General features: G+C 37.6%; 1 protein-coding gene across 6 annotated transcripts in view; it reads left to right on the top strand.

The window, feature by feature from the left end:
* The window catches only part of rg (A kinase anchor protein rugose), a 195,719-nt gene extending 191,978 nt beyond the window's left edge, over positions 1-3,741 (top strand). For all 6 annotated transcript variants that reach the window (XM_090165482.1, XM_090165484.1, XM_090165483.1 and 3 more), the window contains exon 47: positions 24-3,741. In XM_090165482.1, coding sequence (XP_090021608.1) covers positions 24-114 — 91 coding nt within the window. In that variant the 3' untranslated portion in view covers positions 115-3,741. The remainder of the gene's footprint in view (positions 1-23) is intronic.
* Positions 3,742-13,843: the final 10,102 nt, after the last annotated feature.

Genomic DNA, 13,843 nt, shown 5'->3' with positions numbered 1-13,843 from the left:
TAATCAAACCAAAATCTGTTTAGGTTCTTGTTGGCTGGACTTGCAAACGGATCTGTTACAGTTTTCTACATCGATTTCAATCGGTGGCATCACGAGTTTCAACAACGATATTGAACGTGTTAGATTATAGGGAAATTATTGGTGTGCGGTGAACTTAAATTGAAAAAAAATGTAAAAAAAATATTAAAATGAAACGAAACATTGAATTTGAGAAGGCTAAATGACGAAGATGAAGAAAAGAAGAATATAAAGAAACGTAAAAGCAAATGACGTCCACAAAAAAACGAAATTGCTTCTCAGAAAAGCAATTTTCGAAACTCTTTAAAAATAAAATCTTATTAACGTTATCAGTCGCGAACCATTAGACCATTTTTTAAACCTGAAAACGTACGTTAGGTTTAAGAAACGCGACTAAAGGTTTTTGTTTTAAACGTATTGTGAGTGAATAAATATTATTTAATATATCTCAAGGAACTAAAATCGTAGTAAACATGCAAAATTTTGTTCAACGTAGGTACAAGAATGTTCGGGGAAAACGAACTGTTTTACAGTAATATCCTATAATTACTATTAATATAATTTTAAACGGATTTAATTGTGATTATTTTATGAACGGTGCCTGTTTTTTATAAATATTCCTTAGTAGGCCCTAATCCTGCCGATGCCTTGCAAAAATATTTGGTATAAAATGTTAGAGTTTTACGAAAATGCACCTTTTCAAAAATTGGGTTTTATATTTATGCGATTTTTTATTACTCTTTAGTATTCCATCTTATTTAAATCGGACGAAAGTATTTATTATCAATATGCGTAACTTTATTTATAGCTTGCATATCGAACGATAACTTTGGAAGTTCCCAGCAAATACACTATTAAATTCGAGCCATACCTCAATCCTTGTTCGCGCTTAGTTTAGTTCAAACGATCGTATGTCCAATCCACCTTTCGCACTTACCAAGAATATTAATCTTTTCCTTAAGCGAAATCAGTAAAATCACTCGTAATTAACAGGGTTCTTTTCGTAAACGATAAATTTATATTTTGCCAATAATTCCAATATTATTAATGTATTGTCGCCATGTATCATTTTATTACCCTAATCCTGTTATCAATACTACCGCAGTATTTTATTCTGTGACTTGCCTGCTAAAATACTAAATTTTCAGTATGTTTAAATAACACTTTTAACAAATTTAAATTAAATTGATCATTCAAGCCTTAAAAAATTCACCCGAAGTTTTGTTTGTATTGTAATTTAAACAATTTTCATTCATAACATGGTACTGAGCGGTTTAATCTTGGTAATGTAAGGGCGACTAAATTAATTTACGACCAATAGATTTTTTGTAGATTGAATTAGTTGGACAACAAATTGTTATTGGCGACTTTTATTTTTTTCTGAAAAATGTATTATCTTCATCTTCGTACGATGAGTATAAACGACTTTACTAAATATAAAAAATAAATGAACCGCTGATTGTAAATTTTAGCTCACTTAAATAAGAGGTGAATAAGGGTTAAAATATTTCAGTCATTTATTGCGAGTGCCAATCCTCTTTACATATAAGAAATATCTCACAAAAGCTGAGTCGAAGAAAATTTTTTGAAAACAAATCAGAAGTTTAGCTTTAATTGTAAAATATTAAAGGTGCCTGTTACTATAAGCAGAATTCAGTAGGTCAGTTATAAATTGTACTCGTGAATCGTAGATATTAGAAATTCGATTTAATAAAAATATAATTGGCCCATTGGCTGCGCAGTAATCGTCGAAGAGACTGGGTGTCGAGAGCCTGAAATGGTTAATAATATTTGATTCATTATTATTAAGGATGTGAAAGGTGTAAAATTTAAGCGCTGTTGTTGTACACGCGAAGCCAAATGTCTGTCGCGATCTCTTATAATAATTAAATCTGAAATTCTAAAAATCAGGTCAGTCTATTTGCGTTTGATGACTAATAAATAATACTAATAAGTCCTTTTTCATGGGGCATTCAACGGTAGAAAATTTTAGATTATTTCTTATAGGCTCTAGTTATTAAGGAAGAACATTTGGTTTTTAAGACATTGAATATCTTATATATTGAGAACGTCGAAGTTTATTAGTTTCACGACGTTCCCCGGTACTTAATTAATTCAACTTCCAAAAAACTGGAGTTTTGGAAACAATTATCTAAATCTTTGTAGAAGCTTTTCATAAGATTATTACTTCTCTTACGTAATTTTCAAGTATTTGTTGGGCTAAAATTGAAGAAAGGGTTATCGCGCAGTTTCTCTTATGTTAATTCTGGGTAAAACGTATTTGATAAAGTATGAACATTTCGAAGAACGATAAATTGTTTTGTAGTCTCTTTCATCTGAATATGTAGCAATTTATAGTTTATGTAAATCAACTGAGACGGTTGTACGTAATATATTTGTAGACGTTATATTCTTTTTAGAATGGTGGAGATCAGTGGCCCTTTGTATTACACCCGGATCAAATGAGTTTTAAGGCATTTGTCTTCCCACTAACAACCAAAAACAATGTTTTGTTCATTTTTGATCGTTTTAAAATTATAAATAATCACTTAATTTCGGTTTTTCTAAAATGGTTTATCTTTTCTTCTCTGGAAAAATGTTTTCGTTAGGTATTATTGTTTTCTTTCTATTAGCAGTGTTACGGAAATATAGTATTATAGCTCAATATTGATCATTTTTGTATAGATTAATTTAAATATCGGTCAGTAACCTTTTGGACACACTTGATTTTGTAAAATTATTCTAGTCACTTTCTTTCACTATTTAAAAAAGCTGTAGATCGGCCAACGTGAAACCAGTTTTTTTATTTCAAAAATTTCTAGTACCAATAGTTAAGTTAACCGTTTTCGATGTATAATTGTTTAAAATTAAAAAAAAAATGTTCTCAACGATCAATATGCTATTCGAAAAAATTTTATCATATGTTTTTGGATAGGTTTATTTTATATTTTAGCATTTTTAACGAAGTGTGCTTTTCTATGCAAAGAGGGAAAAGGAATACTTTAATTAATTAAAACGCTGTATGTTAAAAGTCACTTATTAACACTTTATCCATTTAAATGTATTAGGTATTTATTTTCCCAAATAGAAAACGCGCAAAACTAAATTATTTCTAGTCGAAAACCAATTTAACAATTTTTTAAAAACCTGATAACAATATTTAAAAATTACATACGAGCGTTCTCAATATTTTTATGAAGAAAACTAATATCAGTTCACGTTGGTTGATTATCAGTATAAGAAATATATTCATTCCAGGGTGGTTTTGAATAAATATTCACGTGGTTTCTCAATAATTAATTAATTATGTATAATATTGATGAAAAATCTCGGTTGGTTGTTTAGGGTAAATTTAATTATTGTAAGACTGATATAATTTTATTTTATTCTATTGGTGTTAAGAAATGTTTCAATGGGTCGAAAAGACAGAAGCCAAAATTGTGAAAATTATTTCGTATATTTAGTTGTAAGACGTGTAATGGCTCGGCCACTATAGAAAAAAACTTCTAAGAATTAATAGTTTTTGTTTATTAGATTTGTGTGTTTTCGAGAAGTGAATAGGTCTGCCTTTCCGTTCGCCTCCGCGGAGGCGTTCCGTTTTGGGATTGTATGGTTTTCTAAGAACAAAATCGGCCTATAGTCAAGTTTGAGCCGCCCATTGTATAAAAAATACATTCCATGCAAAAGATAAAGACGAGAAATAAAAAGATTTCATTGTTAAAACTTGTGTAATAATAATAATAATCTGCTAGGCACTACCTTAGGCCCAAGTCATCTAGCGACTTATAATGCAGGGTGACCATTCTTCCTTTATTTTATAACTTTTCCTATACTTCAATGCTTTCCTTTATTTTCCTATAATTTAACCATTTTTTTTAATAATATTTTTATTTACATTTGAAAGTGGTACATTTCTTTCAGCTTGAATAGGTTGCAGTCCTATTTACATTTTCTATCTCGTAGTTTATATCACAATATTAACAACAATTTCCCCATTTCCTAGTGTTCAGATACCAGAGTTAATGAAACTTTCAAAAATTACTGTTTCATTTCTTTTGTAAAATTCCAATTCAGTTCAAATACACAAATAAAGTTTTCGATTAAAATAGTTTTCTAGACAATCATTAACATTTAATTCTATTTTGTTCATTTTAAGTTGATAGGTATAATAGATTGCGAGTTTGGCGATGCTTATTACGATTGAACATAATTTAAAATATTTTGTTTTTACAGGGTGATAAAACCAATAAAATTTGTTGTGAAGTTTAAAATCGGGATTAAAATGGTCGATAAACTTTTCGACTTTTATAAGAAAGTTTTGAGTAACGTCGCATCGAAAATATATATGTGTTACACTACCTCTATCATTCCTACATAAAGGACAGATATCGCTTAGACCAAAAAGTTTTTGACCTAAAATAGGCGTTATTATATTCGCCATTAAAATTCGCCATAGGATATTGTTTTCGATTTGGAAAAAACAAGATTGCCATACTAAATTTGCACATATAATAGTGGTTTGGTTTTCGTTGAAAATATTTAAGATTCTGTTTCTTAGATTTTCCGACATCGGAGATATATAATCAGAAAATTGCTCTTTTTCAACTGTTTCTAGGGGTACATTTATGTCATTTAAGGTTAATTCCAAATTGTTTATAACATGACAAATAATATCGACGTTATTTTCAACTTGACTAAAAACATTGAAATGTTGTACAAATAAACTTTTAATTTTTAAAAATTGGTTTGTTAACGGCCTTTCAGTTTGGGCTCTCAGCCCTTTCCCAGCTATCGGGTTCTTAAAGCATTTATTTGGGACGTCGTAAATATCTCTGATTAAGCGAAAGCCTGCCGTTTTCCACTTGGGATGGTAAAAATCTAGTTTCACAAAGGGATTATATAAAATAGGGAGATTTAAAATGTCAAATAGCTTTTCTGGTTTTTTTAAGCGAATTGAGAGGGTTTTCCAGAAATCCATAATATCTATATAATATTTCGGTAAGTAATCGCAATTCAATTCAATATTCGGCAGACCCAATACTTGAAAATTAAAACCATACACATTTGTTTTTTCTAAATAATATTTGACGAAAGCCCCCTCAACTGGGTGGTACCTTCCTATTATTAAATATTGTGATTTTCTAAAAACTAATTTCTTCCATTGGATTATTAGAGTTTGAAAGCCGAAGCCACCATATTTAGTTTTTTGGTTAGCCAGTGTTTATCATCTAAACATTTTTGGTTTAAAAGTTCTGATTGTTCTAGAAGTAAAGTTAAAATAGAAAGGGTGTAATAAAATTTCGATAAAATGTTGTTGCATGGTTGAGCTCGAGATTTAAAAGATAAAGCTTTGGCCACAAGAGAAAGGTTTCTTAAAGAGTTCACAGTTTCTTCACACAGTGTTTGGGTATGCTTTTCGAGAGTGTTTTCCTGAGCTTGAAACGTCGTTCCCAGGATTTTTATTTCGGAGTTGATCCATGTGATTCCAAGCGGAGCATCCACTCGACTCCTCCAATTACCAAGCCAAAGTCCATGACTTTTGGCGAGATTGAAGATGGCGTTGCTTACGTCACTGTAACATTTACATTCACTACTGAGTATTTCCAGCCCCTCATTTGTAGTAATAAAGGAATTTAAATCGTCCGCGTAGGAGAGAACTCTAAGTGGTCTTGGCATAAACGGAAGTTGATAACTTGCTTCGTAGTTGGCATAGTAAAGGCTCAATCGATAAATTAAATAAATAACTAGAAAGTGGATCGCCTGGTCGAATACCTTTATTAATTTTGAGTTTTGACCATTTTTCCTATATTTTCCTATAACTAGGTATTATTTTGTATTTAGCGCGGTTTTTTTTTAATTTCCAGCTTGCCTAGTTAACTTTTCGTAATAAAGATGGCGCTCAATGTACGAAATCCCTTTATTAAAATGTAAACTGCTTCTCCAAAGAACTGCACTGAACGAAATTAAGAATATCCTCGTCTGCTTAAAAGAAGTCCCTTTTATATTAAAACAAATTTAAATTTTATTTATGCAAATTTTCGTATATGTTCCTATATTATCAAAGAAAATTATCCTATATTATCCTATAAATCGACTGTTGAATTTTCTATATCCCTATACATTTTTTGGGTTTGTGAGTGGTCACCCTGATCATGCCATTAATTCGAGTGACCGGGTTATAATGCGTGGGAGGGTGGTGGAAAGCCCTCATGCCTCGCGAGACAAAAGCTCACATTACGCTTTTATGAAAACGGGGAAAATAAATTTAACTAGTTGAGGAGAACTTGCAAATTTAACGCAGGAGCTGTTTCGAGTTTTCAACCAGTGCCACTGTTTATGGGTATCTTTATGTTTGCTGGGATCACCACAGAGGGCGCCACCAAAAGAGCAAAGGGGCGCGTCTGACACAACGGAGAAAGCAGGCAGACGATTGACGAACGCTATGCATGTAAGACACGCTTTTAGATCATTAAAGTATTTTGTTAGTTATAATACGACTCTTTATTATAAACGACAAACGTGATGTCAGAAGTGGCTGGTTTTGAAGATAAAATTCGTCAGTGATGTGTGCAATATATTGAGTACAATTCTTTTTCCGCCACGATAAGCCTTGCCATCGGCGCCAAGAATCATGGAAGCTCATGGGCCTATGCCCTCACCCATGTGCATGACCGGGAATTTAGCTCAGAATTTCGCGGACTTTAAGGAGGCGTACGAAGATTATTTAATATTCACGGAATTGAATCGAAAACCAGCGACGTATAAAGTGGCCTTGCTTCGATCGTTAATGGGAGCCGAATGTAAGAAAATAATGCAAAGCCTACCACTCTCTGCGGAAGATTTACAGGATGACACCAGAATCTTAATAGCGTTGAATAGCCATTTTAAACCGAAGACAAATGTTCTATACGAACGGTCCATATTTTTACACGCTCACCAATTAGTGAATGAAACTGTAGATCAGTATTATATCAGGCTACGACAACTCGTCAAGGACTGTAATTACAGCGCAGCTGTGGTCGAAGAGTGTATCCGTGACAAATTAGTGATGGGGTCTAAAGACACTAAGGCCAAGGAATCTTTATTTCGAGAGGAGGATATTGTCACAATAGACAAAGCATTGAATGCACTACGCATAAGTGAAAGAGCCAAAGCACAGTTAAGCGAACTAAACAAACTTGATCCCGCCACACACCAAGCGTTCAATACAGAAGGAGAAACAGACACCATTCACCAAATACAGCGGTATCAACGCAGAGGCGCAGCAGCGGTAAGAAGAGGCGGTTCCACAGTCCAGCAGCGGGGCAACTCACGGGGCAATTTTCGGCGGAACAGTTATGCAGATAAAGGCAGTGGATGTGGGTACTGTGGTAGCAGTACAGCCCACATTAATGGTCCAAGGGAATGTCCAGCTTGGGGAAAGCAATGCGATTACTGTAAATCCTACAATCACTTCAAGAAAGTGTGCGGAAAACAGAAGAAGCAAAAAACGTTAGATGACGCTCGTCAGGTGGAAGGTGAAGAATATAGACCAAGTTATTTCGTAGCCTCTGGAATGGGGCAATACACCCAGGAATACAGCAACTATTCGGAAGATCTTTTCGTAGTTGAAGAAATCGCGTCCATCGGACAAGATGAAACTCAGATAGAGGCACTAGAGTCCATCGGACACAGTCACAGGGCAGCAAAATATTTCGTAACATTAACAGTCTCTTCTCAGCCAAGACAACCACCAGCTTCACTAACTTGTCAAATTGATACAGGGGCCACCTGCAACATTATTTCCTACAGGGATTACTGCACCATCACACATCAGGACAGTCCACCGTTAAATGTATCGTACTCACAGTTACGTCTTTATGATGGTCATATAATTACGCCAGAAGGAACGTGTGTTCTGCAGTGCTCCTTGGGAGAAAATAAATACAACGTTCAATTTCAAATACTGCAACAAGATGTCACACCCTTACTGTCAGCCCGAACCTCAGTAGAGTTAGGTCTCGTAACATTTGATAAACGTTATCTCACCGTTCATCAAGTCTCAAGCACCTCAAGTACATGGAATACATCCTGTCCTCAAATCAAACAAGATGACCAAGAAACCAGAGTTTTGGCACGAGCGCAATCAGAAGCAGTAAAGATAATTCAAGAATTTCCCGACGTTTTCGAAGGATTGGGCTGTTTTCCGGGGAAGTACCAGATAGACATGGATCCGCAGGTAGTACCGGTACAACACGCACCTAGGAGAGTTCCGGTAGCACTCCTGCAGCCTCTGAAAGATAAACTGGATGATTTACAACGGCGAAAGGTCATAGAGAGAGTCACACGTCCAACAGCATGGATCAGTAGCCTAATGATTGTACGACGAAAGGAAAAAATTCGCATCTGTCTGGATCCGAAGGATCTGAATAAAGCCATTCGGCGCCCGAAATATCAAATGCCCACTTTGGATAGTATTTTACCTCGACTACAAGGAGCCAAGATTTTTTCAGTCGTGGACGCCAAAGACGGGTTCCACCAAATTGAGTTAGCAGAGGAGAGTACCGATCTGACAGCATTCTGGACCCCGTTTGGTCGCTTCAAATACCGTCGACTACCATTGGGATATCCTCCGCTCCTGAAGAGTTCCAACGTCGATTATTGGAACTGCTGGAGGGACTGGACGGTGTAGAAGATATAGCGGATGATATTTTAATAATGGGTCGAGGAGAAACACCGCAGGAATATATAGAAGATCACAATCGTAATCTTCACGCGCTATTGGTTCGTGCCAGAGAAAAACATCTTATACTTAACAAGGAGAAATTACGACTGGCCGTGTCCGAAGTTAAATACATGGGACACGTGATTACCACCAGAGGCATTTATCCAGACCCAGCAAAGGTGGAAGCGATAATGAAAATGCCACCACCGACGGATCGGAAAGCCGTACAAAGACTATTGGGTAGTGTTAACTATTTAGCACGTTTTGTACCATCTATGTCTGCAATCACGGAACCGCTGAGAATTCTGATGGAAAAGGACGTAATTTTTACTTGGGAACAAGCACAAGCCGCGGCCTTCAATCGCATTAAAGAGCAGTTGAGCAGCGCACCCATATTGGCGTATTACGATATCGCTAAGGAAGCAACCGTTCAATGCGACGCTTCAGAATCAGGCCTCGGAGCAGTGTTACTGCAGGAAGGCAAACCTATTGCATATGCCTCGAGAGCACTAACACCAACTGAGCGCAATTACGCGCAGATAGAAAAAGAGTGCTTAGCAATTCTGTTTGCGTGTTTAAGGTTTGATCACTATATCGGAGCACGGCCATTAGTCACAATACACACCGATCATAAACCACTGATACCCATATTTCAGAAGCCTTTACGCTGTGCGCCAAAACGACTGCAACGGATGATCTTACAGCTCCAAAATTATCACCTCGAACTGCAGTATCGTCCGGGAAGTACTCTGTTTGTTGCGGATATGCTGAGTAGAGCCTACCTACCGGAGTCACCAGAGTCACGAGATCAAGATATAGTTTATGCAGTCGAACGGATTTTAAATGAAGTATCAGAAATCAATCCAGTTCAATACTTGCCAGTCAGCACAGCAACTCTAGAATATGTGCGGCAAGCAACAAAGGAAGACCCAGTCTGTCAGTCACTGACGCGGTTAGTGCTGAAGGGCTGGCCCATAAATAGACAAGAAGTACCTCAAGAAGTCAGGCAGTACTGGTCAGAAAGGGGCGATATTACGTTCCAAGAAGGGCTACTGTACCGAGGACAAAGAATAATAATACCAAACTCAATTCGCCATGAGATATTGGCGCGAATACACTTCAGTCATGTTGGCGCAGAAGCTACTATAAGGAAAGCCAAGGATGTAATTTATTGGCCGGGAATGGCAGCGGACATCAAAGGATATGTCAGTAAATGCAGTGCCTGCAACACCTTCATGGCTAAACAAAAACCAGAGACCTTACAGCCGTATGAAATTCCGCAGCGCCCGTGGCAGATGGTGGGACAGGATGTATTTACCATCAATGGAATTAACTACCTTGTGACAGTCGACTATTTTAGTTTCTACTGGGAGCTTGATCGATTGACCTCCACAACATCATCGGCGCTAATACAAGTCTCACGACAACATTTTGCCCGGCATGGAGTGCCCCAAGTAGTAATAACGGACAATGGTCCCAACTTTGTTAGTGAGGAGTATGATCGCTTTGCTCGACAATGGGGTTTTGTGCATATCACCACATCCCCATATCACAGCCAGTCGAACGGGAAAGCTGAAGCGGCTGTGAAGGTAGCGAAAAGATTGGTCAAAAAGGCGGTGTACTGCAAACAGGAATTGGAACTGGCATTATTAGAATGGAGAAATACACCACAACAAGACGGTGTGAGTCCAGTACAGAAATTTTATGCACGGCGGACGCAGGGACTGCTTCCGGTTACAAATCAGTTGTTAATGCCCGTGGTTATACCGAGGATTCCAGAGTTAATCAAGGAAAGACAACAGAAAATCAAACAGCAATACGACAAGGGCAAACAAGACCTAGGACGAATAAACATAGGTAGACAAGTTCACGTACAACCACGTGAGAGGCAATCTCGGTGGGTGGCAGCGGAAGTAATTAAACAAGTCGGACCGAGGTCGTACTTAGTCAAAACAGAAAACGGCGCAATTCTACGGAGGAATAGAAGATTTCTTAAAGAATTAGGAGGACAACCATTGCCACCAGCACGGGATACTACGAGGTCTGATAAAAAAGATAATAGCGTAATTTACCGGCCTCAGTATCAAGGTCAAATAACGCCAGCCTTACAAACACAGATGGGGCATCAAGTACGATATCATCAGGCGCATGAGACCAAACAAATAAAGCTCACCAACCAACCAACGAATCATCGAGTGAACAAGTATACACGTAGAGAGGGCGCCAATCAACCCTTCAGACCACAGACAGCACAAACCTCCAGCACCGAGTCAGCATTAGCAGCTATTACAGCGCTACCAGAACCACAGTCAATAGAAACGGGGAAGTCGCTGCAGGGAAATACTATAGAAGGAAGCAAGCAATTAAATCAAGGGTTCCTTCAGGGCTCAACGGCACTAGCGCATGTTGGAAAAGATATCCCGACTGCTCATCCAGTGGTAATTCCGTCTGCAGACATGGATAACTGTGCGAACAGTTTACCGGAATCAGTCAGAACTAGAAGTCCTACGTATGCGGGGGTGCTTAGTCAACCAATTGAATTGGATATTCGGGAACGGATACAAACAGGCCATGCCCAGCGTCCAAAGTTGCGACCGAGCTCAAATAGATGCCGACCGGAGTGGCAAAAGGATTTTGTATTGGACTAAGCAAATGAAACCAGTTCAAAGAAAAGTTTTTTTTTTATGAAGGACAATTAAAAGGGGGAGATGTTTATGGGTATCTTTATGTTTGCTGGGATCACCACAGAGGGCGCCACCAAAAGAGCAAAGGGGGGCGTCTGACACAACGGAGAAAGCAGGCAGACGATTGACGAACGCTATGCATGTAAGACACGCTTTTAGATCATTAAAGTATTTTGTTAGTTATAATACGACTCTTTATTATAAACGACAAACAGCCACAAGTGGAGATCAAACCCGGCTCCTCTTGCTGCGAGGTGAAAGTTTAAAACCATAACAGTTATTTTTTTAAATGCATCAAAAGCTCTCACCTGTGTGTATGCTATTTAACAGGCTTCACCAGCCTCCTAAGAGGAATTTACAAGTTTCCCCTTCAGAATCTAAGCAAGGATGGAGAACTACTTCCTTCTTGGCTCACAGCGCCATTTGTCCGTTGGCGGGAAATACCAAAACGATCATCCAAATGGACTGAAATATTTTTTTATTAGGAAGGGAACTCTTTAATTTATAAATTTAAGAAAAAGCGGAAAATAGTTCATGTTTTGGAAAAATGTATTTATTAAAATTTTATTTTAGGTAGTAATAACTTTAATTGATGATTTTATATTTTAGGCCAAATAGGCCTATTGTGGCAGCACTGACTTTATTTGTTAGTTTCAGAATATTATCTTAAAAAAAAAAGTCAAGAATGTGTGGATTTCTACTTCCGGAGAAGACTTTTTTGAGATTATATTTAGCGGGGCTCCCAATCCCGCTTACGTTCTAACACGATTAAAACAGTAGATCATCTGCTTAGTATAAGAGAATCCAGCAGATCATCTGCTAAGTAGAAGAGAATCCAACAGATCATCTGCTAAGTAGAAGATAATCCAACAGATCATCTGCTAAGTAGAAGAGAATCCAGCAGATTATCTGCTAAGTAGAAGAGAATCCAGCAGATCATCTGCTAAGTAGAAGAGAATCCAGCAGATCATCTGCTAAGTAGAAGAGAATCCAGCAGATCATCTGCTAAGTAGAAGAGAATCCAGCAGATCATCTGCTATGTAGAAGAGAATCCAGCAGATCATCTGCTAAGTAGAAGAGAATCCAGCAGATCATCTGCTATGTAGAAGAGAATCCAGCAGATCATCTGCTAAGTAGAAGATAATCCAGCAGATCATCTGCTAAGTAGAAGAGAATCCAGCAGATCATCTGCTAAGTAGAAGATAATCCAGCAGATCATCTGCTAAGTAGAAGAGAATCCAGCAGATCATCTGTTAAGCAGAAGAGAATCCAGCAGATCACCTGCTAAGCAGAAGAAGCAGTTCATGAGCTTCTTGCATTGACCACTACGTGGATCTTAGGAGCAACAAACACAAGGGGAACGCAGCTAGTCTTGAAATACGCTAACACAGTGTTGTGTACAAATTTCATTGGACGAACCTATACTGGCCATTTATATGCAGTTTGCGTAATTTACAGTTATTTGTGCTACTAAAAACACAGTTTCTGACGGTTTTGAGAAGAAGTGGTACGTCAAATATGATACGGGTTTTCACATTTGTAGCTGAAATCTTTCGAACCATTTGTAATAAAAAATTTCCGATTGGTCGCAGCTCCATCACCTACACACAGATAATTTTAAACCCTCACAGTTCAAGCCTTTTGACCGCTTCCCAAATTATATTTTCCAGCATTTCTGGCGTCAAGGAATTGTTTGCAAAATGGGCTTTTGAAAACTCACGTTGGACGTTGAACCTCTAACCATAAGCTTTAGAGAGTGCGTCGATAGAGGTTTATCCGTTGTTGATAGATAAAGTCTTGTCTGAACGTTTACAACTTGACAGCGCTCTTACTTTGGAAACAGCGATAACAAAGACGAGGAAAAGTGAGCAGGTAAAATTACAGCAACAAGAGTTGTAACCAGAGAAAAGTAAACAAAGTTTAGATAGAGTTCGTACTGACAAACCTAGTCGTAAGCCTCAAATTCAATCTAGTCAAAGAGTGAAGGGTTTATCGCGCACTAAATTTCAAACCACGCCACAGCAGAAAAAGTCTTCATTGCATAGCGGATGTCGGCGATGTGGGAACCCGAAATCTCATCCAAGAGAACAGTGCCCAGCTGCTAAAGCCATTTGCCACAATTGTAATATGAAGGGACATTTCGCAAAATACTGCAGAAACACATCTGTAAGTGAAGTAACCAGCATGCAACCGAAATCTGAAGCCTTTCTGGGTTCAGTTGAGAGCCGTTCCTCAAGAAAATGGTATGTGACCCCAACAGTTAATAACCAGAAGATACGATTCAAAGTTGATACTGGTGCAGACGTGAGTGCAATATCAGAAACCACGTTTCGATCAATGACCATGCCTAAGGATATGCGTGAGTCAGACAAAACCCTTTATGGACCGGGTAGAAAAAAGATACAATGCCTTGGAATGGTATCGGCTAAATTGAATT

The sequence above is a fragment of the Leiobunum rupestre genome, chromosome 2 (assembly GCF_980474605.1).
Source record: "Leiobunum rupestre chromosome 2, qqLeiRupe1.1.hap1, whole genome shotgun sequence".
In the NCBI taxonomy this organism is placed as follows: Eukaryota; Metazoa; Arthropoda; class Arachnida; order Opiliones; family Sclerosomatidae; genus Leiobunum; species Leiobunum rupestre.
This window is presented reverse-complemented; position numbering and strand designations above follow the sequence as displayed.